The sequence below is a fragment of the Mugil cephalus genome, chromosome 16 (genome assembly GCF_022458985.1).
Source record: "Mugil cephalus isolate CIBA_MC_2020 chromosome 16, CIBA_Mcephalus_1.1, whole genome shotgun sequence".
In the NCBI taxonomy this organism is placed as follows: domain Eukaryota; kingdom Metazoa; phylum Chordata; class Actinopteri; order Mugiliformes; family Mugilidae; genus Mugil; species Mugil cephalus.
Window position 1 is genome coordinate 4,734,826 of NC_061785.1, and position 27,033 is coordinate 4,761,858.

General features: G+C 41.1%; 2 protein-coding genes across 5 annotated transcripts in view; both read right to left on the minus strand.

The window, feature by feature from the left end:
* Positions 1–1,571: 1,571 nt before the first annotated feature.
* LOC125022489 (hyaluronan-binding protein 2-like) lies at positions 1,572–6,615 on the minus strand. Its single transcript, XM_047609178.1, has 13 exons — positions 6,475–6,615; positions 6,347–6,374; positions 6,175–6,270; positions 5,850–5,960; positions 4,729–4,845; positions 4,498–4,611; positions 3,891–4,062; positions 3,711–3,802; positions 3,371–3,632; positions 3,142–3,284; positions 2,918–3,055; positions 1,985–2,130; positions 1,572–1,901 (listed from the first exon to the last, which is right to left on the minus strand). Exons 1-13 carry the CDS (start codon positions 6,559–6,561, stop codon positions 1,743–1,745), a joined length of 1,665 nt encoding a protein of 554 aa, XP_047465134.1. The 5' UTR covers positions 6,562–6,615; the 3' UTR covers positions 1,572–1,742.
* Positions 6,616–7,858: 1,243 nt separating this feature from the next.
* LOC125022215 (dynamin binding protein) overlaps positions 7,859–27,033 on the minus strand; it is a 56,312-nt gene continuing 37,137 nt past the window's right edge. For 3 of the 4 annotated variants that reach the window (XM_047608654.1, XM_047608656.1, XM_047608658.1), the window contains 13 exons: positions 18,181–18,401; positions 18,003–18,102; positions 17,003–17,150; positions 15,427–15,444; positions 14,218–14,417; positions 13,987–14,117; positions 13,611–13,715; positions 12,651–12,779; positions 12,225–12,560; positions 11,958–12,143; positions 11,532–11,730; positions 9,961–10,604; positions 7,859–8,855 (listed from right to left, as the gene is read on the minus strand). In XM_047608654.1, the coding sequence (XP_047464610.1) occupies positions 8,670–8,855; positions 9,961–10,604; positions 11,532–11,730; positions 11,958–12,143; positions 12,225–12,560; positions 12,651–12,779; positions 13,611–13,715; positions 13,987–14,117; positions 14,218–14,417; positions 15,427–15,444; positions 17,003–17,150; positions 18,003–18,102; positions 18,181–18,401 (2,603 nt within the window). In that variant the 3' untranslated portion in view covers positions 7,859–8,669. The remainder of the gene's footprint in view (positions 8,856–9,960; positions 10,605–11,531; positions 11,731–11,957; positions 12,144–12,224; positions 12,561–12,650; positions 12,780–13,610; positions 13,716–13,986; positions 14,118–14,217; positions 14,418–15,426; positions 15,445–17,002; positions 17,151–18,002; positions 18,103–18,180; positions 18,402–27,033) is intronic. The other variant, XM_047608655.1, reaches the window with a different exon arrangement.

Genomic DNA, 27,033 nt, shown 5'->3' on the forward strand with positions numbered 1-27,033 from the left:
CTCGTGTTGCTTTCCACAAAGCAATAATTATTATTATCTGTAGACTAATGATGAGGAACTGAAGGAAACTCTTCCTTGCCACTGTCGCCTTCAGGCTTGCTCCGGAGGGTTTTTTAGGTCAACTTTCAGACCGAGGAGGAAGGAAGAAAGAGTAGGAAGAAGCCAAAGCTTATTAAATCCCACCCCGCGACCAATGCTCAGCAGAGATAGTTTTTTGAGTGTATTTGCAGCGATGGTGATTGTTTTGTGGTTGGTCTGAGCCTCATCTGAGCCTCAAGCCGCATGCGTAAATCCTGCTTCTAGGTCATTGAAACACGCTTAAAATAGGGGATTAAACATTACCTTGCAAGGACGTACGCTGGAAATGTCCGTGTGAGTTGCGTCTTGAAGGGAAACTTTAACAGCCAGTTTATGGAAACTCTCTCAGCTCACATGGACTTATCAAGGCAAAGTTTTGGATTATAGCAGGTTAGAGGTTTTACTGTAGCAGATGAGTTTTTTTTATGTAACTGGATGAAACAGCTAAAAATAAATTCCTTGTAAATCCAGTATATAAGATATATAACGAAACATTTCATAGATATTATCAGTAAAATCTTGCACCTGGAAATAAAAGTATTCAAGTATTATCCCTACGTTGCATGTAAAGTTTTAAAAGTACTTTTTTTGTGTGTTTTTATGTAAAGTCTGGCTTTAGGAATCAACACAGCACTATTAGTAGCCTTTCATACTGTTGACCATTTCACTTTGAATAGAGGTTTACAAGGCAGTGGGATGGTTTGTTAATAACCTCTCTGAAAGATCACAATGTGTTCTGTTTGATGATCTCTCCTCTGGCTGGTTAGATATTTGTAGTGGTGTACCCCAGGGATCTGTTTTGGGACCACTGGACCATTTTTTATGTACATAAACAGTACATAATACAAGTGAAGCCTTGTTTGTTTTTATGCTGATGATGCAGTGATGTATTGCTCTGGTCTCACCACTGAATTGACTTTTGCTAGTAAACAAATTTAAATGCTAATGCTGGTAAACCACCCATGACCTCTGTTGATACAAGTTCTGATCAGGGCAAAGAAATTAGAAGTTTTCTCCAGTTTTAAAAACCTTGGGGTATGGCTCAATGATCTGACTTCTAAATCTTATATTGAAAATTAATTACATTAAAAAGCTGAGAGTGAGGATGGGGTTTTATTTTAGACATGTATACATTTATTTCTGTCTTCATGAGCATTGGCATATAGAGCATATAGTTTTATTAATGTTTATGTTTGTGGAGATTTCCTGTAACTCTCTTATCATTCCGGCCTTTTTTCAGAAAAACGCCTATTTAGGACGTAGCCAAAGTAAATTGAATGTTGTTCATGTCCAGTTTGGAGCTCATGCATGGTCTCTTTTGAAAGCTAAGACTCTGAAGTTTCATCACAAAATTCAGAAACACTCCATTGTGCATAAGACAACATAGATGATGCATAACATAAGATTCAACCCACCAAAATTTCCACTGCATTGATCTCAATGGGAATAACCTGGTTAAATGTGGGTTAAATAAATAAAATAAAGAAACCGCATGTATTTTAACTTTTTTATTGTGTAGCAAGAGGTAGACTGTGGTATGCAAAGAACTTAGTACATTACTTGAGTAAATTTTACTTGGGCACATTCTACTGATGGAGCCAAAACCCTGAAACTGGCTCTTGCAAAAGAAAATTCTTGGACTTCGCAGAGTGAGAAACGCATTCTCACGAGCGTAAATGAAGAGCGATCCAGTCCACAAATCTCCTGACGTTGGCGTAGACGCCCGGCTTGTATTTCTTCCCGCAGCCGTCGCCCCAGCTCACCACGCCAACGACGTAGTGGGTCCCGTTACGCTCGCACACCAGAGGGCCCCCGGAGTCGCCCTGCAGAAGCAGATCCAGCATTTAGTTCCTCCGTCTATATAAATAAGAAGCATGTCATGCACATAAGAACGAGGAGCGGATACCTGACAGGAGTCCACGCCCCCGTTGATGTTGCCCGCGCAGAACATGCTGTCGTCCAGGGAGCTTCCGTAAACGTGGGGGGCTTTACACTTGTCCTGGGAGATGAGGAGGACGCGAGCGTCCAGCAGCTGGTTGGTGCCGTAAGTCTCTGAGACAGACACAAAGAAAGAAAGAAGCAACGTTCAGTCTCTTCAGATGTGCTCAATGTGCGTCTAAATCAGGGGCCTAAGTAGAGACCCCCTAACTACAGTACTATATGTGTACTATATCAAACTCAGCCTTGTGCTATTTATAAATATACATTATTATTGTTATTTTGCATTTGATATTAAGCTATCCCTTATCCCCTAAAATATCTTGGATCCAACTATTTTTTGTTGCAATTCAATACTTTTTGTATATATACCAATACTTGTATATTGTTTATTCTATTTTATTTTTTTATCTTATTATTTATCTTTTACACAGTCCACCCTTTATTCGTTGTTACTTTTCTGCCCCTCTGTATTCTGTTGCAAACTGCAATTTCCCCATTGTTGGACAATAAAGGTTTTTCTATTTCTAAAAAAATCCTCTATTTGAGTTGTTGGTATTTATTTACACCATCTATCAAAATGGGAGAAGTAGGTTAATTTATCCTAATGAATAAGTGGCAAGAAATGATTAAATGGCTCTGAACAGGATTTTGTCTTTGACTTGAGACGACACAGCGACAAACAGGAGTGTATTACCTTGTTTTCCGATGTAAATGCGTGATATAGGACTGGGTGAACTGGTTGAATATCCATGAGCTGCCAAGTTCAAAACATTTTCTGTGTTTTCTGTTTTAAAATTTGCACGTTCTCCACTTCTGCAGAAGCTAAGACTCGATCACCTCAGAACCACTATTGAGTCGTGACGCCTCGTTCGTGCTTTCAGACTGAAATGATGCTTACGTGTTTCCGTCACACCCCATCCTGAGATCACACACTCTGTCCCGCTGTTGAAAGGCTGGTCTGGTAGACACGCCGTCTTCACAAAGCGAGTCTCTTTGGCGCAGTACGGTCTCTGTGTGGATTTCAGCTTAAGCAAGGCTATTTAAATAATAAAAAATAATTCAAAAAATGAGACATTTGCATTTGTAATAACTCATTTTAAAACACTTTATCTTACACCTCACCGACGTCATTGTAAACAGCAAAGGGCGTCTGCCTGTATTCCCGGTGCACAATGGCATTCTCCACAGGAATGACCTGATCATACACTTCATCTCTATCTATGTCCACGCCTCCGAGCACCACCTGCATCTCCGCTCCACTTTTACTGGATAAAGAGTAAAAAAAAGGGTAAAAAAAGTGTGTGATCTAGTTGTGTTGACGCCCAAATCAACTCAACACATCAGAGCTTACATGCAGTGTGCAGCAGTGAGTACCCAGCAGGACTCGATGAGGATGCCTCCACAGATGTGGTTGAAGCGTCCCAAGCCTCTCTGGTCTCTGGTCTGCAAGGAAACCTGCCAAGGATGAGCTCCAGGAAGAGACTTTTTGCCCCCGAAGATCCTGGATGAGCGTCCAGGCTGCGGCCTCCCACACTGGGAGAACCAGGCCGTGGAGACGTCGGGCCCGACTGGAGCTGGAGCTGGAGCCGGATCTGTCGGCGCGATTCCTGGAGCTGGGATGGAAACTTAAAATGAGAGCAGCAGAAGGAGGAATGTGTAATTTGTTCTTCTCCTCTTCTTTCTTTTTTTACCCTCAGAACATTTTCTAATTTTACAGTAGTTCCACTTCAGTCTGCCGTTTTTCTTAATAAAGCACCAGGGCTGATCATCTCCATCGGGGTTCCTTGAACGCAGGGCGTGGATTTTTAACAGCTTTAAATAAAAAACAAAATGACATTAACATGCAACTTTAGCAGAGGATGAGTCCTCACCTGCAGTAGCTGTGGGGTCCAATCCCGTCGAAGCCTTCGTACTCTTTGAACGGATCTCCCCCTTTCTGCAGGACGAAATACGAATTCCAGTCCAGACACTCTTCCCCCTCAATGGTCACACTCACCATGCCGCGGTAAGACTCTCCGTCACCTTGGTAACAGTCGTTTGAACCTAGGAATAATAATAATAATAAAAAAGAAATCTTACTTGAACTCCTAAGACCCAAGCTTTTGTTTGGAATTTCATCTTAATTTCTTTAAGATAAAATTAAGATTTGAACTGGACGTACTTTTTGAAAGAGATTAAATCACTGTGTATTACAATTTAAATTATAAAACTGTTTATTTTAATGCAAAAGCAGAATTGGAAACGATAAAATCCCAACGTCCTCAAACGAGTACATGTGAATTTGTTAAATTTTCATGTCATATCAAACTAGAAAAGTGTATTGACCCTTCGCTACCAGTACATGGCAGACAAAAGTGTCTCCTTATATGAAGCAGACAACAAACCTAAACCTAAAATGTCCCCATATGAGGACGGCGGGTCTCAGGAGGTTAATATCTGTGTGTTTTTTGAAGTTCTGTTTAAGAAACAAGCATTTACCGACTTCACAGAACTTCCCACTATACCCGGCAGGGCAAGAGCATTGAAAGGAGGAGCGGGCGGAGTCCCTCCTGCACGAACCTCCGTTGTGGCAGGGATTGGGTCGGCAAGAAGCTGTGAACACAAAGGAAGCTGGTGTATAAATGTATAAATGCATTTTTCTTTTCTACAGGTGGGATGTGAAGAAAGAGCGAATGGAAACATGTCAGTAAGACGTCAGTGGGGGCAAACCTTTCTTGCAGTTGGGTGGCTTGTATGGAGGTTTGCACTTGCACTGGTAGAAAGGAGCAGCAGACGTGACGACACAGCTCCCGTGGCCACACTTCACATTCTTGCAAACATCTTTGACTGAAACACATTTGGCACAAAAAAAGCTAAATATCGTGCATGTGAAATATTTATAAATTTGCCAAAATTTCAACCGAGCAGCAGCCTCCGGGTCTGAGCGATCAGGCCCATGTGGAAGTGCAAAAAACTGCAGTTCATCAAGTGGCCACTAGAGGCTCCAAAAGGGAGCAAATCCCCATAGACCCCCATGTTAAAAAAACCCAAATTTACAGCATTATTAAACATGTTTACAGCCTGGTACAAAAAAACTATTATGGTCTCACTAGTTTATTTCACTATTATTTATTAAGGTTTAAATTTCTGCATAATTAAGGACGTTCCCACTTTGAGTGACAGGTGGTAGAGGGTCTCAACGTCTAACACAACTTCCCAATGTCCATATTTGGAATATCCACGTGTGGGTGGAGTAAAGCTCATCCAACATGGCGGCCACAGGCTCCGCCCACTTCCGGCTTCATTTTCGAGGTTCAGAATCCAATGGGTGATGTTACGATGATGTTTGGACATAGTATAAACAGTCAATGGTTTCAACAGTTTCAACAATCAAGCAAAAAAGGTATTTTCTTTCTGTTTTTTCTTACCAAATAAAATCTATTTCTTTTCTTTTGTTCAGACTTACACAAAGACCCAGAGAATATGGCCAATGTGGGATTCATTTACATTTTACATTCTGGGTCGCACCCATTTATTAAGAGGTGCAGACGTAACGTTACGCTGAGGCCCAGAATTAAACAGCAGGTGGCAGCAATGCACTAAAATTTAACTTATTTTTCTTTAAGTTTGTTCATAAAATGTTCAGTAAAAGCACAGGTATTCAAATTAAAACACCGTACATCATGTAGTTGTACTTCTTTGTGCTAAAATTTCAGAAATTTCCCAGTTTGGGATGAATAAAGCATCTTTCTATCCATCTAAAACAAAGCGGAAAAAGTTGTAGTTGTAATAAAAGACCAGACCTTTCAAAAAATGTCCTTAAAGTTGTCACAGTTATATGACAGCCGTACCTTTCTGACACTTTTTTCCTGTGTAAGGCTCAGGGCATGAACACTGGAAGCCACCGTCCGTGGAGCTGCTACATGCGCCTCCATTCAAACACGGATTGGGATCACACTCGTCTAAACGCAAACAGAACAGATGTGGGGAAAGCTCGTTAATGCTAAGAGAAATACGGAGAAAACCCTGCGGGAACGGGGTGATTCTGGATGTATCCGGATCAGTGGAGGTCTTGTTGAATACAGAAAGAAAGAGGACAAACTAGAATGATTAAAAAAAAAAAAAGAAAATAAATGCTCATCTGTGCTTTTTAACAAGGAAACAGAAGATGTTTACCTGAAATGTCCAGAAGCCCATACAACCAATCATCTAGGTTCAAATAATAATCCTCTGCAGGGCTTTCAGTGACGTAGTCATAATAGTACTCATAACCTGCAAAGAAAAACAGAAAAGCAATGGTTTCCAGCATTTATTCGTCAACTTTAACAGACTCCGAAGCTATTTTTACCTTCTGTGTCGCCTGTTTCTGTGAAGCCCTGCAACAAAATCAAGAGTTCATGCAGAAAATATGAACATATATTAACAAATGCTCACCACGTTTCACATAAACTCTTTTGTATTTTTACTCATACTCACAAAGATTCCCTGTCCAGAAGCAGAAAGTGCACACAGTTGTAGGAGTGAAGCTACCACACAGGCCACGCTGATGTGAAACGTGGCCATGATGGGAGAACTGGAAGACAATAGTTACTTTTTTTGTTTTGTTTTGTTTTTTTGAAGCCGGCCCTTAAATAACAGACGGAGACGCACAAACACTCCACCTTCTGGTTAATCATTATCACCAAGCATTGATTTGACAGTGAGTTCATTAAATTCCATATGTACTTTCTGGACCTTTGACCTGTATTTCTGTTTCTGAGGCCATCAAACTTAAAAAAGCAGCACGTGAAAACTGATTTCCATCCATAAAAATAACACTAACATGTTTAAAACTAAGATTGAGTAAAGTTAAAATCTTTTCTCTCATGTTTAGGTTTTTTTTTGTCTGTACGTTGTAGGTTTCTTCATATGTCTGAGGGGGTTTGTTTTGTTAAAGCAAACAGCTGATAATTTATCACAAAGCTGGTTCAGACCAGTGTTCTGCAACATGAATGTCTGCACGACCTCCTTTCTCATGAAAGTGAGAATAAACCACAAGAACTAAACCATGTGTGTTGGTTAAAGCAAAGTTTGCACGTTAATTTATTAATTTTTTTTTAGAAAATATTTAGTTGAAATGAGCCCTGCAACAGACAAATGAAGATGAGACTCTAGTAGTAGAATAAGTGTAGAAGATGAGATCAGATGAGATTTAGTTGAATTGTATTTTTCCCTCCATCTTCCAAGTAACAACTCAGTGTCATTAAAGTCCATAAAAGGAAAAAACCACACACTATCTGAGCTGAATGGATTATATTTCCTCCACGACACTGTAGACGACAGAACGACAGATCAGCAGTTACCAGAAACATTTAGTACCTTACGCATACGGTAATTCAGGTTTGAAGGTCAACTTTTTTCTTGAAATTATAATTTTTTTTCTTCAAACATTTTGACTTTTTTCTCTCAAAGTCCATGACGGAAAAAAAATACCTCCTCTAATTTATTTTTCCTCATGTGTGGCTCTAAAACTCTTCCGTAGCACAAGGAGGTCACAGCAGATACTGAAAACAAGTTACTTTTGCACCGATGTGACGAATGATTCATTTCCTATAATAAACATACAGAGAAGCATTATATTTTTGTTTTGTTTTATTGTGTCCTTGTTGTTCTACTTTTTGTGAAAATTCACTTAAGTAATTTTTACGAAAAAATGTAGAAACTTGGTGTTTATCAAATATTACAGTTGTATAATGAACATGAGATGTAGGAACAACCATTTTTAAAACAAACTATTGTCAAAATATGTCATTTTCATGTTGGAAGTTGTCATGGATCATTAATAAGAATAAAAAATAAAAAAATCTCCAAGAGTCCGTTGTACTTTGTCAGTCGAGCTTTTGTTTTTTTTATTCAAACTGATCATTTTACAGTGGGCATATTAGCATATTCTCCATGTACAGCATTATACAGTATATCTTTAAATTTACAAGAGGAGCCTGTGGAGAAGAGTTGTGTAGGCGTTGACCCGAGTCAACCCAGTAAAAAAAAATGTAGGCATCTAGGTTACAGTTTAGAAAGGAGTGCTTTTCATGATATTCATTGTACACACAAACACTCGAAAACTTGTCCGGATGGCTCTGCAGACACTTCAACCTCGCAACCATCGTTAAGTGCCTCAAAACGTTGATTGTTGAGCAGTACGGTGTAAATCCATCATCATCATGCGCCATCACAGTGGTGTAATAAACCACATGCAGAACAAAATAATAAAAATAAAATAAAAAAAAAAGAAGTAATTAACACGGTGTAGTTTTTTAGGTCTGTCAGTCTGAACCCAAAATGCTCACGTTTCCATTGCAATCTCCCAATGTGCTAAACTTTAAGACTGTTCTCTTCAACGTACAATCCATTAGAGAATATGGCAGAAATCTGGTGCAATTCACAGGTTTTCACACTGGAAACTAAAAAAAAAGGGGGGAAGTTTCCAGTCAGTAAAAAATAATATTAAAAAAATCTATAAATATAGGCATATACTGCTGTGTTTCTAAGTCAGTCGTCTCCACTAACAACAATCTCCCATCACAGCGTGTCGACATGCTCCTTTTTTGTCTTTTTTTTTTGTTCCGTCTGCTCTCGGGGGGAGTGAGTCTTCTTAAGGCCGAAGTCCCGTGAGTCGTGCACTCGATCAATCATGTGTACTCTGATTTGCGGATGTAGTTGGAAGGCACGTATCCTCGCCGGCCCTCCGCCTCCGCCAGCCACCACTCGCCGTTGCCGTTCATGTCCTTGAACTCCAGGATCCGGAGCCGCTGATTGGCCGAGATGCTGAGCTCGTTGGCGCATCGGGAGGTGAAGGAGTACAGAGCGTAATAAATCTGAAAAGATGGAAATAAAGAGAATTCGTTATTTATTTTTTTCAGGCCTCTAGGTGGCAGCACTGAGCAGAGCCGTATATTAGAGCGAGTCTGGTCCAACTAGGGAATGAAGTATCTGATCTGTCCCTCTATTCTGATTGGTTCTGAGCTGGTCACGTGTTTCATGGGCGCCATGTTTGCTACATCTAACCAATATTCACCCATAGAGAAGTGGCAATAACAGAGAATAAAACTGGATTAAAAGTTAAAATATGCCACATGGATCCACCGTTTCGCCAGTGAAAGAAACTGGAGAAAGTTATGGGAGCAGAAGATTAAAAGTAGGAACTGGATGTCAATGGATTTCTCTGTATTATTTGAGGTAAATGTCAACGAGTCTCTTTGATGTTTGTTAAGGTTTTATAAAGGAAAAATAAAGTCATACCATCATTAATGTGAACCTTGATCTAAAAAACACCGCTTTACAAATGAATGAAGTTTAAAGTTAACCTAGCCTTATGCTAACCTTATGCTAGCTAGTTATCTAGACTAAAGGCTTAGAAAAGTAGCAGCTACCATCATATAAACTGTGAAACCCATGTGTTCATGTAATTTATGTCCATGTAGGTAGACAAATTTAATTGACACGTAACTTTACCTCAGTTACTACTAAGTTATTATGGCTAGCATGCTAATGTTATAATGATAATACTAAGTAATAGTAAGACTAGATTAATTTTCGCTATTTCTGAGTAATTTCAACCTTTTAATGACGATGGATGAACATGGAGACTGAGGTAAACACAGCTCCATGACTGATGAGGTGATTGGGCTACAAAGCATTTTACAGCTCATTTAAGATATTTAAAGGAAGTAGATGCTGGTATATTTAAGTGAGGACCTTTTACATATTGACAGACGTTGGTTATAACATTTATAGGCCTGTTAATGGTGAAAATAAGACATTTATTTCAACATAACACATCCACCCCCATAGGATTACACTGTAGAATCTAACCTCTGATGTAGCAAACATGGCGCCCATGAGTTGAGTTGGCCAGACTCTCTTTAATATACGGCTCTGGTATTGAGGTTTTTATCATAAATCACTTCCACTGCATCTCACCTGATGACCGTCTAGTTCAACTTCGGGTTCTGGCTCCGGCTCCGGCTCGATGTACTCCTCTCTGGGGTACTTCTTCTGGCTGTCTCCATTTCTGTACTGGTAGGTTTTGTCCGTCTGTGCGTAACGCTGCGAACGACCGCTCCTCTGCGAAGGACAAGAGTCCGTCTCCGAGAGGTCCGACGTCTCCTTGTGTCCGTAGCTCGTCTCGTACGAGTCCCTGTGATTCCCCTGTGAGTGCCTGTAAGAGGACTCGGCGTCTCTGTGGCCGGGGACGCCTCTGTGGTCTGTGAAGTCCCGGCGGTTCGACGACGGATGATTCCTGGGCGAGGAGGAGTTCATGGAGTTGCTCTGGCTGACGGGGTCGGCGGCGTTGGGCACGTCTCTCGGGTGACTCCTGCGGGAGGAGGCGGAGTCCAGGGACGGGTGCGGCGAGGAGTGGGTCGGGGGCTGCGACGCGGTGAAGCTGACGGTGGCCGTCTCCTGGTTGAAGGTCAGCGTGCTGTTGCTGTTCTGGCGGGAGAAGACCGGGGAGGAGCCGCCGTAGCCCGACTCGTTGGACGACTGGCTCTCGATGGACACGTCGGACTGGCTCCTCCGCGGGTTGTAGGGTTTGAGGAAGGAGCTGTACACGAAACCCTTGGTGACTGCAAGACGAGAGAAGAGACATCAGATCTGATGCAACAGCTTGCTAATTAGTTTTTCTTTTAGAGCACAGGTCAATGTCGCAAAATCTTTGGTTGATTAGACATTTTTTGTATATATATTTTTTTAAATTTTTACCCACAAATTAAATTTTTTTTTTTAAATACACATTAACATGAATCCAACATATTTTAGTGAAGGGGTAAATGGAGGCAGAAGACGTTATCATTCAGCGCACACAGTTTCACACAGAGCACAACACTAGTTGTGTGTTATATTACTAGACCCTACATGCTTGATGTACTGTATGTATCTATGACAGAAGTTTATTTATCTTGTTTCTCCTGCTCTTCTTTTCTCTCTATCTTCTCTGTTTCTAACCGGTTGGTCTTCGGCAGATGGTTCCTCCATATGAGCTGGGTTCTGATCAAGGTTTCTTCCTGTTAAAAGGGAGTTTTTCCTGCCACCGTCGCCCTCATGCTGCTCTGGAGGTTGCAGGCTGGTTTTTATGAAGCGTCTTGAGACGATTTGTATTGTTATTGGCGCTATATAAATAAAACTGAATTGGATTGAATTGAATTAGTCGAGACCTGTCAATCTAAGCCTCCTGTACACAGTAGGCCAAACCCCTATCGCTGCTGAGCCAATCACAAGGCTGCATACTACACGCCAGGTTCCTCACAATTGGCCGAGAGCCTCTTCAGTCCCCAGGTGAAATTAAAACTTGTTTTCTTTCTATAATTGTGTACACCAGTTAGATATGTTTATGTTTTACGGCAGTTGCACATGTTTGAAATAAAAAAATGAATATTTGAACCTGTGTATTATTTGAATAGCTTAATATTGAATGCAAATTGACAATAATAATGTATATTTATAAATAGCACTAGGCCAATAGCTAAAAGCTTTTTATACAATAAATATCTTACCTCCGTTGTCAATTAGCCAGCGGCAGTTGCTTCCCATGGGGTCCTGCTGCTTGATTACAGCCACGAGGTCTCCCTCCGAAATAGAGACGTCCAGGTCCTGGGCGGCGTTGAAGTTCCTCTCAGCCTGGAACAGTTTCTCGGGGCCGTAGCGGACGATGAGTCCTGAACGGTGCTCGTCTGTCTGTGCGATGCAGTTTGGCTAAAACATAAAAAAGTTACAGGTTTTAACGGAGGGGTGTCGTTGCTTTATTTTGGCATCGCTGTGGGGTGGGGGTGCCTGGTCTGGTCTAGGTCTAGTTCTAGGTCTTAGATCCACACATTTCCCAGCAGAACACTGAATTATCACGAGATGGTTTTAATGTTATTGACTTGTCCTGGCTGTTATCAGAATAAAGACAAGAAGACGGGATGAAGAGTTCAACTCACAGGTCCTTGTTGCTTTTTAGACGTCGGCTTCTCCAGCGTTTTCTTCTCGAAGGGCTTCTTGGTGGTTGCGGCCGGGGGCAGGTTCTCGGGGCAGAAGCTGAAGCTCTGGAGGAGCTGAAGGACTCGACCGTGCTCCTCATTAAACTGCACAATCAGGTTGCCCTCTTTGCAGGCTCTGTTAGAAAACTGGAGGTAAAGAAGATTAAAAGTTAAAGTTTTTTGCAGCCGTGAAAGCGTCGAACGCGAAGCCTCCGCCCGGTAACTCACCACCTGCAGGAGAGGCTTCAGCTCCCCGAGCGTCGTCCTCATGAAATCCTTCTGGGACTGAGCGAAGGCTCTGACGCATCCCGTGAACAGCTCCTCCGCCGCGCTGTGGAACTTGGGCAGCTCGTCCAGGAGCTGCGCGTTGAGCGCCTCGTAGTTGTTGCGCGCCGCCTGCAGCTCGTCCTGGACGCGCCGGTCCTTCAGGCGGTCGGCGCGCTCCTTGCAGTTGTCGTAGTCCAGCAGCTTGTCGAAGCGCTTCTGGATGAGTTTGTGGGGCCCGGCGAACATGACGAGGAGCTGGGTGAGCGGGCTGATGACCAGGGCCTCCGTGCGCTCCTTCTGCTCAGGGCGGATAAAAGAAAAGCGATGAGCGGCGTCGGTCGGTGCAGCTCTTAAACGAGGCTTGAAGGAGAAAAGGGGAGGACTTACGAACTGCGTGAACTGTTTGTCGCTGATGCTGCGGTGAGCTCGGTGGAAGCGCTCGGGGTCCGGCGTACTGCGATCTGTGTAGATGTCACAGAAACTCATGGCCGCCAAAACCTTCACTGAGGCCGACTCCTGAGGAGAAATTCATTTTTTTTTAAAATCATAATCCACAAATATCATCCTGTAAAACTGAAAAACTTGACCTAGTGCTGTTTATAAATATACATTATTATCATTTTGCATTCAATATTAAGCTATTCAAACATTGCACAGGTTCAAATAGTCATTTTTTTTTATTTCAAACATGAAAAAATATATAAAAAAATGTCTAATCAACCAAAGATTCTGCAGTACCTCTGCAGGGGTCACAGACCAACCTGTTGAAGACCTATGTTTTAAAACATTCACTGGAAAAGGTTGAATATTTAAATGAAAAACGTCTTGTCCACAATAATTTAACTGTTATCCTTTGTTATTATTCTAACAAACTGAAGTGTTGATGTGTTATTTCCACCATAAACATGTCTTTATTTTGTAATGCAGATCCTTGTTGAAGTGTTTAGGTTTAAAAATAACTCTAGGACATAGGTTTTCAATAGGGGATTTGCGACCCCTAGTGGGTCCACAGAGGTACTGCAGGAGGGTCGCAAAATCTTTGGTTGATTAGACATTTTTGTATATATTTTTTTAGTTTTTAAATTGTTGCACATGTTTTAAAATGAATACTTGAACCTGTGTATTACTTGAATAGCTTAATATTGAATGCAAAATGATGAAGTACAGCATGTGACACTGGAAATACGGCCGTGTTCTGCACAGGTCCTTGTAAATCTTGTGTTGCTTTTAATGGTTCTTTGAAAAGCCTCCAGCACATTTCTTCTTTCATATTCTGTACATAAACACTTCTTGAAGTGTTTAGATTTTTATTTTTTTTTTTATTAGGGATTTAATCTGAGCTCGTACCCTGATGTGTTGCAGGTACAACGAAATGTCCCTGATGAAAGACTTGATGAGTCTCTCCTGCAGACGGAACCTCTTTTCGGCCTCGTCGAAATCTTCATCTTTAATCTGGGGATGAAGACGTGAAGGGAGAGCATGTTAAACTTGAGAGATTTAGATAGACCTTTGAAGGCTCTCTGCAGGGCCCTCCATACACACCATATTATTATAAGTTTCATTTATTTAGTTAGTTTTTTCTTTTTCAGTTATCCTTGATGATGCATCACTGTGCTACATTACACAACTGTATTGCTGCAGCTGCTTTATTCTTATGAATACTTGCACACACTTTATTCTCTGCTGCAAACAAACATATGGTAACTTGAGAGCGGAGACGTACCTGAGGTGAAATCCCCGTGAGGTGCTTGAGGTGGCTGCTGACTCGGTTCGACTTCTTGATGATGGAGTGCATGCTCAGCTTGGAGATCTTGTTGATGAACGTGTCCTCGTCCCCCTTCCTGTACTTCACCACTGTGGAGAGAACATCCCCGGTCCAGGTCACACGTCGTAATCGAGCGCAAACAAAAAGAAATTTGAGGATAATATTTAAAAGCCAAAAAAGGTCTTTTACCGAGGTCTTTCCTGCGTTTGTACTCGTTGATGTTGACGTTGATCTCCTTGACCGACTGCACGGCCCTCACGAGCTGGGCCCGGTCCGGGTGGCTCTCGGGCGTAGCCCCCAGCAGCTCCATCAGCAGCAGCGGGTAACGCATCACCCGCTGCACCGGCTTAATCAGGAAGGAGCCCAGGTTGATGTAATTCGTCTTACCCCTGAAAACGTGGGAGGAGAGAGAGAGACGGTTTGGGTGGGAGGTAGATGAGGACGCATCCGAAGAGTCGAGAGCCACACGAAGTCAGCGTGAACAGACGAGCAACGCGTCTTCCCTTGTGCATGTCTCTCATCAATCATATGGATTAAACGTGATCCAATGATACGTAAGCGTCATCACACGTGTTCTGATGATGTTTTTTTTTGGAGACATGAGCGAGCAAGGGAAGTGCAAACAAAATGATTTGCTTAGTTTTAATGCAAACTAGAGGAGAAACAGGTAGGAAGGTGAATTCATTTAGGAATAAACCTAAAGAATTCAGCTTATTGACTGGTGGATTGGGAGAAAATCTGATATTTCTGTTTATTTTATTGCATTTTTAACTGTGCACTTTAGTTATTGTTTATTTTAGTGTTAGAAAATGTCTGTCTTTACCCGTTTTGTCTGTGCACTTTATACGTCTGGTACATTTTCATCATCTCACAAGTTCATAATGTGTTTATAAGTTGTTTTTCTAATTCTATCCAGGCCTCCAATTAAGATCGGCAAATTAAAAAATGTGGAGGTGAGGAATATTCTCTTAATAAATAAAAGATTTAAATAAAACATTTCCCAACCCTCCAGTGTAAAATGCTGCTTCTGTTTCAGTCCAGTAGATGGCATTAGATGTTTTTCTTCCAGAATCAACCCTTTTTTTTATTTTTTTGTATATTCATAAAAGAGGGGAAGAAAAAGAAGAAGAAGAAGAAGAAGAAGAAGAAGATGGATCACGCACATTTGAATTAAATATTTCTCTGCACGACGACACCAAACGACGCACATGCACATGCAAAAACGAGCAATGAGATATTAATGAATCCGCTTCAGCCCGGAGAAAAAAAAAGAAACCATGTCCACACACAGACACACACACACAGAGGTCACTTTGAAGCGGGTTAGAGAGCAGTAAACATGCTGTCAGGATGATTCTCCTGCTGGAAATCATGACGACGCTGGTTACGGACACTTACCAGTCGCGGTATATGGCCCTGTTGAAGGAGGGAGGATGGAAAGACAAGAAACAGGACAAGAAACAGGATTTATATTTGAAACCTCACACCTCAAGTTTCAGAAACATTCGGGCAGAAGTTGAACCGTAGAGCTTTGAGCTCCGTAAACACAGACACTGTAGCCGTTGTTATGGTTTTGTTTGGTGAATTTTTCCCTCGTAAACGTGGACGGAGGCCCAGGACGGCCATAAAAAATAAAAAAAACACTCCGAGACAATCAACAGCTACTAGAAGGCGGCAGCGTGTGTGACCTTTCTGAGGCTTAATAAGTAACAAGAGAGACTCGTGTCTTAGTGAGGGCGCTAAAATTAACCAGAAAACAAAAAGAATGAAACTAAAAAAAAAAAACAAGAGCGTGAACACAACACTGTGCTTTCCCTTTGTGTTCGCGGCCAACACCCTTTCTTCCTACAGCTTCCGGCCGACAAGAACCTGTGTTTATCTTCAAACACGCAGCGGTGACTGTGGCTCGGCTCGAGGCTCTGACATGAAACCCGACGGGAGGAACCGGGCAGGGCACATTCTTCGGCTGATCCACATTTCAGACGTCTGAGGTGTGAGCAGCAGCAGCTGCAGCAGCAGTGGAGGTTTAAGGTGGCTTCATAGGAGCGACGGGTTAATTCAGAGGGCGTCTGTCACACATAGGGGTCTAATCTGGCCCATGGGATGGATATTTTACAAAATATAAAAACTACAAAGAAGACTTTAGCTACTTTTATAAGTGTCGGACACACACACTATAAAATATCCACTAAAACTCAAGCACAAAAACTAATGAAATAACAAAAAAGAATCACACGTAGGCTCTATAATGGGATAATAAAGACTTATTTTAGTGTTGAACACTAAAAAATGGACCTTTTTCCTCATAAATTAATCTCTAATACTCAAGAATGTGTTATTGTGTCATGGACGGGAGATAAAAGACTCTGTTTATCAACGGGACGTTTTTAGTAGGAAATTTTAAATCTGACGTTAAACAGAAACTAATAATGCAACTAATAAAGGTGTGTCTGGTCTAAGTGGGGGCTACATGTCTAAGTAACATCCACATGAATGAATGTCAGGTCCAAAAGTTTCAATAAATTGTCACAAAATGTTCGATGTTATTCACTTCTATTGTTAGCGGTCATAATGTTGTGGCTGATCGGTATATGTGCCCCCCCCCGGATTAGATCAGAGTTCATTCCTTTGACTGTACGTCCCTCTCATGACTTGCTCACACATCAAAGTTCAGAGTCGTGGATACAAACACGTGTCTGTGAACTCAACAACTTTTGTTGCATCCAGTGTGTAAATGTCAAACCAAAGCTCCGCTCAGTTAATGATTCACTGGAGGTTTACACTCGTATTAGTGGCGAGTAATTCCCTGTTTGTTGTGTTTTCATGCTTCACCACAATAACGTGCACAGTTTCTGTCACTCACATGCGACTCGACATATTTATGTTCTTTCAAATTAAAAAAAAAAAGAAAAAGGTCAAACACATGAGTCAGAATCTAAAATAAAAAAACTTGTAATGAGTCAGTTGAACTCACCTCAGTCTCTCCAGACACTCGAGCACGTGGCGCTGGATGTTTTCGTCCTTCTCGTATGTTTCCAGCAGAGAGATGGCGTCGTCGTGGTTCTGGCAGTACAGCTTGTAAACCTCCTCCAGCTCGGACTTGAAGTCCAGGAAAACTTTCCCTGAGGATGTAATGAGTTCATTTAATAACAATAATAATAATAATAATGATAATATGAAAAATTACAGACGGTCAAGACCAGAGGTGGAGAAACATTAATCTAGTCTAGAATATTTTAGTTTTCGTTGAAATTATTAAACACAGAAATCTGTCACTGCCCAACCAGAAGTGAAATGTATAATAATTATAATTATTAAGCTGTAGTTTTTAAACTGAACTACTTAAGGCTCATTTAAGACACTTTGGGAATCTTATTTACATTTTAGTCTGGTTATTTATTTTATAATTTTATCTTTTTAGTCTGACTTTAAACAGAATTTTACTTGTTTTTTTTTATTATTTCTATCTTTTTAGTCTGACTTTTAACAGAATTTTACTTATTTTTTTTTATTATTTTTATATTTTTAGTCTGGTTATTAATTGAATTTTTTTATTTTATTATTTTATCTTTTTAGTCTGACTTTTAACAGAATTTTACTTATTTTTTAATTAATTTTATCTTTTTATTTGTAGTTATTAATTGAATTTTATTTATTTTATATTTTTTATCTTTTTAGTCTGACTTTTAACTGAATTTTATTTCATTATTTTTACATTTTTAGTTATTTTTTATCAATATGCATTTTGCCAAAAAAAATGTTCAAAAATCATACAAATGTGATTTATATTATGTCTCTAGGGGGGAGGTTCCCGCCTTTATTAAATACAGAAAGTAACAGGTGACAACTATAAATCATAAATTGATGACTCACTTCTGAGTGCATTCATGTTCGGCCAATGAAATTCAAGCAGGTGATTATTTTATGGCTGTGCAAAGTCCCTCATTGGGCGTCTCTTAAAACCTTCCTCCTACCTATAGAGTCGGTCTCGCGCAGGCTGTCGTTCAGACGCTGCGACAGGTCGATGACGGAGCCGATGTTGCCAAAGAGTCCGTCAAAGTCCACGTTCTTCACCTGCAGGAAGAAGAAACGTGTTAACTGACGCATAAAGAAACCGAATGAATCTCACGTACGCTCACGTCGTCCCCTCACCTGCTTCTTCTGCAGAGGCTCGACGATCTCCTCCACGCACATCTCCAGGTCCTTGATGTAGTCCTCCTCCGTCTGCAGCAGCTCCTCGATGACCTTCGACCTCTTCTCCAGCATCCTCAGGTCCGGGTCCTCCGCTCCCGTTCCCGTTCCCGCGGCCGGTGTCGCCTCGGAAACCGGGGCGGAGTCGAGGGGTTTGGGCTGAGACGACAGCAGCGTCATCTCTGGGGGGGAGAGGAGGCGGAGAAAAGGGAAAACGTTTCAGCGACTTAATGCATCCATCTCCTTCTGGACATTAGCTGCCATGAAATTGGTAAAAACACAAAGCTGGTTGTAACAAGAAAAAAAAAAGGGGAGGTTATTGTTAAAGACGACACCGGGAAGAGTTTCCCAGCCCACGTCCCTGCCCCCCCTTATCCCTACAGCCCACCCAGCCCCTCTTCATCTTGTCTGCGTTTGATCAGTGTCTCCGCTATCACCGATCTCCGGGGGGAAGCCTGGGTTCACGCACCGCTGCTTCGTGTGAATGGACACAGAGCTGGAGTGGACTCAGGCTCTTTGTGCGCGACACAATGGTTTGTGACAGCAGCTACAGACATACAGGCTCTGAGGGACGGTAAAGAAGTGGAGGGAGGGGGGGGGGGGGGGGGGGGGGTCTGTCTGAGGAAAACTGTGGACTGAGATTGGAAGAAATACTACTGGCAATTATTTTTCATTTGTCAGAGGTGGAAAAAACACATTAAGAGCCATTGGAAACTGCAGGAGGGTCTTTCTAATAGTTTTAAATTCATCAAATATGATAAAAGTATTAATATTAAAATATTTACATATATCTGGGTGTGAATGCAGGAAGCTAAAAAGTCATCATGGGTTCATAAACGACTGCAAATCCAAACATTTCCTACTGTTGCTCCTTAAAAGCTTTTAACTTCAACAATTTGATCCTAATATCCTAATAAATACAGTGTTTTATCAGCAAAATTAGTGATTAATACTATCACGCAGTCATGTTTCCAAAGTTTCAAACATTTTTACAGCATTTTTTAAAATTTTTTTTTGTATATTGTTCAATTTTTTGTTTCTTTAAAAGAGTTTTTTTGGACGTCGCGTGGCTCATATTTACCTGAATAAATTCAGTTTTCTCAATCTGAATCATTCATCTAAAAATGGTTTTCAGTTTTAAATATTATGTGAAGTAACGTGGAAATAAGGAGGCGACCACAGTGAGCTGTTAGACGAGGAGCTGTAATCGACTCCTTCCACGTTCTGTTAATTTTACTTGGAACAATGGGAAAAAAAAAGGTCAATTATTGCCCGACTTCTATTTTATTTGTTTGCTGTGAGTTGTACTATAATGTTGTTAGCATTAGTAGCTGCAGACGTCACCAAAAATCAGCCAGAACTCAAATGTTTTAAGATTTTTAAGCTGTAGTAGCAACAATAAATATCTTTTTAGCTTTGCTCTCAACTGAATTTTATTTTACTTTTTGTCTGGTTATTTATTGAATTTAACTTATTTTATCATTTTATATTTTTTGGTGTGACTTTTAATTGATTTTTACTTATTTTATTATTATTATTATTTATCTTTTTAGCCTGGCTTTTAACTAATTTTAACTAGTTTTATTATTTTTTAGCATGGCTTTTAACTGAATATTGAACATTAACCATTTCACCATGTTTTACGGCCGATAAGTGCTAAGAATACGAAACAAACACGTGACTACATGGGGAGTTTTATTCACCACCAGTGGTTTGTTTCCACCTAAATGGGGGCGTGGCCTAATTAACCACTTATTAGTGCTAAAACCACAGAGATAAGTAACACTTCTCTCTGTGGTTTAGTGTAAAGGTTATTTACTAATTGAGATACTATAAGCAGCAGCAGCAGTACATATATACCACATACTACAGTAGAAGATCAGAGATGATCCAGCTTGTGCTGCGTAGTGTTGATGAAGGTGACGTCAGCCTTCCTCCCTGAGCAGATGCCGTCAGACACTAATGAAGTTAACTCCTCACCCTCTTATTACCCCCGTGCAGGAATGTAAACACTCGCACGACCCACGATAACACAACAACACTGCGGCTATTTCACACGTTTGTGCAAAAGTCTCAATTAACACAAAAACTTTTTTGCTTCCAAGTATCAACGTTTGACCAGTTAAAAGCTCCGTTTGTTGCAGGAACGTTAAGAAAGAACCAAAGTTAAGACTTTGAAACGTTGTTTTTAAGATGCAGATATCACTTGTCCGACCCTTGAGCCTCCTCCCTCCCTCCCTCCTTCCTTCCCTCCTTCCCTCCCTGACCTCATCCCTCCATCTTCACGTGACCCGGCTAAAGCTCCACTCAAAGGAGCTTTTCTCGTCGCCCGTCGTCACATCCGCCCGTAGACGCCCGTCCCATTTAAACCCGCACGTGAGGAAGCGGTTCCTCCGCCGCAGTTTTTTTTTTTTTACGAAAAGTCACAGAGAAACACGGGAAAAAAAAAAACACACGGGTTTGAAAAAACAAAAGACTCGGAATTTAATTGGAATCAATCGGCTCATTCCCACGTTTGATCCTTTCGTTTCGCATCACGCGCTTCACTTCACTTCACACGTCTGTGGAGCCACATGACCTGATTTTGACCCACTTTTTATGGAATTCCACTGAGGTACCATAGAGGAGAGGAGAGGCCTGCACAGCGATCAGCCATAACATTATGACCGGAGAACAGGAGAAGTGAATAACATTTAAATCATCAGTGTTCTAGTGGGAAACTTTTGGACCTGGGATTCACTCATGTGGATGTTACTTAGACATGTAGCCCCCACCTAGACCAGACCAGACCAGACCAGACCAGACCCCCCCACCCCATAGAAATGACACACACAGACACAATAACACTTTAGGAACAACTAAAAAACAAAAACATGAAGAACAGCACAAGGTGTTAATCTGGCCTCTAAATTCACTAAATCCTAAACTGATCAAGTATCTGAGGGATGATCCACTATAGAGGACCCAAACCCCCCCCCTCCCCAGGACAGGACACCCTCAGGTCTGTCCTCTGATGGCTCACAGGTATTTCAGAAGCACTACCTACACCATTTTAGGAAAGGTGGTGATAATGTTACGCAAGTCACAGATAAATATTTTACTTTTGACTCACACATTTCAAAGAAATCCATCACAGTGGAATCTGATCTGCTTTCGTCACTCACTCACTCAACAAGCCGACAGGAAACACCTTTAAAACAATCACTCACTCAACCTCACACACACACCTGCGATCAGTCAGCTGATCTGGGGCCAGCTCGGTCACCGTCACACCTTACGCTCTGAAACTCTGAAACACCTGCTGATGATTTGTGTCAATCTGCAATAAAGAAATCACAGCTATGACTTTCGTGTCCAGGGAAAGAAACTGTTGCTGCAGTTTCACCGGTTGTTTGAACAGACCTGGGTGTGTGCGTGTTGTTATGTGTGGTCCACAAGAATCCGTAAGCCTCAGGGTGTATACGCTGTAATCAAACATGCTTGTAAAAGATTAACACAACAAGGAAGGAGAGGACAGCGCGGCTGTGACTCTGCAGGGAGCATGTTTTTCCTCCACAAATGAGTGACATTCAGACTCTGACCCGGTTACAGGAATAAAAATAACAACACAAAAGAGACTGTCTACGTACATATTCCACTGGAATATACATGAATGGAGTTATGTGGGCTAATGAATATGGGGAACTGTGCTCCTTTGTGTTCACTTTCTACCCATTAAATGAGGAGAAGGGTTGTGTTAGTTCAAATTTGAATAATTACAGGCAACTCTGAGAGAACTACTTTGGTTTTGTTGCTCCCGAATTTAAAATTGTCGTGGGAAAATCTGACGACCCCCGACGAAGCCAAAGATCCTAAACAACTCCTCTCATAGAGTCTGAGGTTAAAAAGAAATGCTTCAAATAGAAAGAATAAATCAAAAATACTCCAAAATAATAACGTATCAAATTTAATTCCCATCTCTTTTTCTTTGTTTAGCTTAGTTATTGAAGGAAAATGGACAAATGGCCACTGAATATGTCTTTTATTTCAGTATTTACTGACACAAACTCAGGTGTGTGTCACTGGTTTAAGGTTCAGGTGGAATCAACACTGCAAAGCTGAGTCCAGTTCTAAAAAAATGCAGATTCGCGAAGTCATCTCACCCTCTTCGTGGAATAAAAAACCAATTAACATGTACAAAGTCCTCGAGAAAAACCTGGAGAGCCTCACCATAGTCAAAAGGTTTGTCTTTAGTTTCTGGTTCTGTCCCAACAGGGCGTGTTCGGCCTTTAGCTGGAACTATAAAAAGTGACGCGAGGCCGATACAAAGCCACTCTTGGATTTCTGACACCCACGGCCGTGACTCAAGCCTCAGTCACAAGCGATACAGCAGGGCAGGTCATTAAAGATTCATCTAAAGCAAAGTATCTGGAGCTCAGACACAAAGCGCGGCTTCAAGTGGCACATTAATCATGACCGCGGGTGTTTGTCTGGAGAATTCTTTGGCATTTTATTTGCATGAAATCAAAGTATGCGCTCGAATCAAAAGAAAAAGAAAAAATGCACACAGTGAGCCTCAGTGCTGGGATCGATTTGCATAAATAAAACGTAGATTTTAATTGTATTTTACAGGTAAGACAAGGGGAATAAGTAAGACTTTAAATATTCCTCTCGTCTTACCAGAGGAATCACAGAAAAAGACGACAACATGAGCGTTTTTGAGCCATTTAACATCACTTTCATAAAATCCGAACTAAAAACATCCATTTAAATCTCTTCCCTTTGTGCATTTTGGAGAATCGTCTCGTGAGGCGTCCTCTCCGAGCTAACGCCAAAAAAAAAAAGAGCGAGAAGAGAAGATGGTGAAGCTTCACCCACCTGCTGCTCGCAACTTTCCTCCAACCACTTTAAAAACAAGCACACACGCCCCTACGCACACACACAGACACACACAGCGGTTCAAACAACGCCATCCATTCTGAGATAGTCCATTGTCGATCTGAAGTTCAGCTCCTGAGCCCTGTGGAGGACGACGCGTCCCGTTACATAAAAAAAAAAAAAAAAAGAGAGCTCCATTCCAGAGCTCCAATTACCATGAGAATGGATGGGAACCCACCATCATTACACACAAACACACACACAGACACACACACAGACACACACAGGGGAGGATGAGCCGGTGGAGAATAAAACCTGGAGCCGGACTCAGGCTGCTGACACAAACTGGACGTCCTGATTGGACACGTTTTGTCCCAAATTAATTTGTAAAGTGCAAAACACACGATGCAGTAAAAACCTGTTTGAGTCTTTGCCACAGAACTTGTAGATTTCTCCCCCTTAAAAAAATGAATGCAACAGTCTAATCTAATCTAATCTGATCTGAACTAATCTAAATTCCATTGACGTTGTTCCTCCCTGGTTTAAGAGTAACATTTTGTACGTGGCAGTAACTTTATTGAACAGCTTGCATTTGCAGCTCGACAGGTTTCAAGTTGGCAGGATATTATTTATTTATTTGTATCGATTTCTTTACGCAGAGAAAACCTCGTCGAGGATAACTGTATAAACTGTCTTTCATTAATGCATCTGCCATTAAAGAAGATGCAATAACTCTTTCTGTCTGTTTTCTTTCTACTCTTAATGCAATTAAAAAAAAAAACACTTTATTTGAACCACTCACATGTGGCTGCAAGAGATTTTACTAGAAGTTCTGATGTTGAAGTGAAATCTCTGCGGACGAATCTGTTTCATGTTTCACAATCTGCTGCTGCTGCTGCCACCTGTTAAAGCTCCTCCTCCTTCTCCTCCTCCTCCACCTCCTCCTCCTCCTCCTCCTCCTCCTCCTCCTCCTCCTCCAGGCTGACATCTATCAGAATAATGACCCTGTGATTGAACATCTTCCTTTAAAGTTTAAACCATGAAATCTTGCAAACCCATCCGTGCAAATTTAAGATATTTCTTTCCTTCTTTTTTCTCCTTTTATGCATTTTTCATTAATTATTACTTTGATGCACCCTTGCAAGTGAAACCAGATGATATTTATATATATATATATATGTAGTTTTTACTGATTTCATGTTCAGCCTTCTGCACTAATATCTTGTGCAAAGTCAAAAGTTTGCCCTGCACACGGCGCCTCTAAGGTCACACACAATCGACGCTGTGTGTTCGGCCCCAAAGTTGAACGCAGAGTGCACCGGTTTCCCTGGCAACAAGAACAGCAGAATGGGTGGAGGTGGGGGTGGAGGGTGGGGTTATCAAGCCAAGTTTCGTAGAGCCGGAGGGGGGTCACTTTACTCAAATGAGCACATGGATGGTTAACTCTGCCAGCGATTTTCGGTTTGGGACATGAATCTACTTGAAAATAGGTTTGATGCCAGCTCTGGAAAATGAAATGCCAACACATGAGCTGTGACTGCATTTACAGATAAAAAATAAATAAATAAATTAAAAAAAATCCACGATGCGGGTTAACTGGAACAGGAAAACAACGTCAGCAGAGGTAGAGTAAATATTGGCCAGACTCCGACCGCAGCCACTTCACACTCTTAAGGTTTTAAAAGAGGATTCTACTTCGCTAAAGAAACAAAATGCAGCTTTAAATCAGACTCACTTTAAAGTCCGATTTGATCTCAAGGGGGTGAGAGCACTAACGTATAACAACTATAACGACAAAAAAAACTTGCATAACATTAGAAAAACATGTTCCAAGGTCACAGGAGTGAAGTTTACGTCACAATCTTTTATTTTTTAGCCGTTTATTCTATTTATTGACCATTGATTCCACTGTGTTCCTTCACATTTTATTTGCTCCATTCTGCTTTTTTTTTTTAATCTACTGTGTGCGTATTGTGTAATAGTTTGCAGCCTGTCCCAACCGATTGGGATTAATAAACCTGTTTGAATCTGAACTTTTCCCTTTGTTTCAATGCCAATAAATTCAACTATCCTTCTACCACATGTTTCATTAATAACTTGAAATGTCTTTTAAAATAGAAATAAAGAAAAGAAGTTGGCGCATTGCTGCCGTTAACTGTTTATTTCTAGGTCTCTGTGTTTGTTGTTATGACTGAAACTCTCATTAAAACTGTGCAACCCCCCAAGCAGAAAAAAATAGCTAAAGCTTAACCTCCTGAGACCCTGCGTCCTCATATGGGGACATTAAGGTTTAGGTTTTTTTTTTTTTATTGCAGCTTATCGTTAGTGGACGCTTTAGTCTGTTATCTAGTGGTAGACTAAAGCGTTGGATCACACACAAATAAAACTTATTTATTTACTTTGCTTATTAGCATCTCTAGTTTGATACAACGCGCAAATTCAACAAACTTTATCAATGGCAACGATTATCATTGTTCACAATTCTGTCTTTGCTCAGTCATGTATTAAAATAAACAGTTTTATATTTTGTCTCACATTGGTGAGTTTATTATAATATAAATAATGACTAAATCCCAGTGTCCACATATGAGGACATGTTTTTTTTTTTTTTACTACTTCCTGTTTTTATACGTCTTAGTTCCTTCTGATCCCAAATACCTTGGAGAAATTAAAAATGCAAATAAAAGCTCAGGTTTCAGGAGGTTACAGAGATGAATGAATAAGGTATTGATATTGAAAAACAACTGCAGTTAATTTTATTTTGCATATTCATCCGGCGGCCCAGACTGGACCCTGTGACGGGCTGGTTTTTGGCCCACGGGCCGGATGTTTGACACCCCTGCTTTAAATCATCCAGCTGTACCCCGGCCCTTTGTCCTACCTCTCTGTATCCGTTTTCCCCTGGTAAAAATGGAAAGACAGGAGAGTTTGTTCAGTGACATACCATCCTGTTTATCTTTTTTTGGGGGGGTTAGATGTCAAAGGCCACATTCCAGTTCCTGGCAGAGTCTCACACAGCAACCGCTATCTACCACGGCCGGGTATCTCTGCTCATTACAAGCCTCAAGCCTCAAGCTTTATGCTCTCAGACTGTGGTTTTGTTCAAATTTAATTACATGTTTAGCGTCGGCTACAACTCAATCAGAGTGTCAACGAAATACTCTCTGAACGGGACCAAGACTCGCACATGGGACGTCTTTGGAATTCCTCAATTTGTCCAATTTCCGCGACAAACAATATGTAATTACTTCAAGAGACCATTGGTTTTGCATATGTGCAGAGGTAACTGAAACCACGAGACAAGGAGCCCATTCAAAGAGCCGACAATGAGTCACAGGTGCTTTAAGACAAAGTGCTTTAACGTTACATGAATTACATATAAATGTATAATTTAAGTGGTTGTTGCCTTTAGTTTCTCAGTGTGGGAAAATACATGCGAGAACCGACTAGAGATGACTAATGTGTCAACGTATAAAAAAAAAAAAAAAAACAGCGGGACAAGTAAAGGCAAAGATGTTTTGTTTCCCCCGGGGCTTCGTCAGTTTTTCCCACAGCTAAAAACTGAACTTAAGAGAAACAAAGACTCTAAGACGCAACAGTTCCTCAGAGTCACTGATCAGCCACTGAATCACATGTAAATTAGGACATGTAGCACCCACCTAGACCAGACCAGACACCCCCACCCTGTAGCAATGACACTCTTTGACGGCAGCAGGAAGAAGCCTGACACAGACGCACAAAAACACTTTAGAAACAACTCAAAAAAACTGAAAAAAAAACATCACAAGGTGTTGACCTGGCCTCCAAATTCACTAGAAAACTGATCGAGTATCTGTGGGTGGTCATAATGTTATGCCTGATCCGCGTAGAGCGCATCAGTCGGAGCAGCACAAAACTCTGCGGAATGATTCCATTTGAGTTAACGCCGCATAATCGCAACATAAAACAAAACGTCAA

What these genes read in the sequence shown, in the direction of transcription:
- LOC125022489 (XM_047609178.1), bottom strand. Translation starts at nt 6,561, where the DNA reads ATGGCCACGTTTCACATCAGCGTGGCCTGTGTGGTAGCTTCACTCCTA. An exon ending in TGGGCTTCTGGACATTTCAG is followed by an intron (nt 5,961 to 6,174) that starts GTAAACATCTTC and finishes GTTTGCGTTTAG; the next exon opens with ACGAGTGTGATCCCAATCCG. An exon ending in GGGGCGTGGACTCCTGTCAG is followed by an intron (nt 1,902 to 1,984) that starts GTATCCGCTCCT and finishes CTGCTTCTGCAG; the next exon opens with GGCGACTCCGGGGGCCCTCT.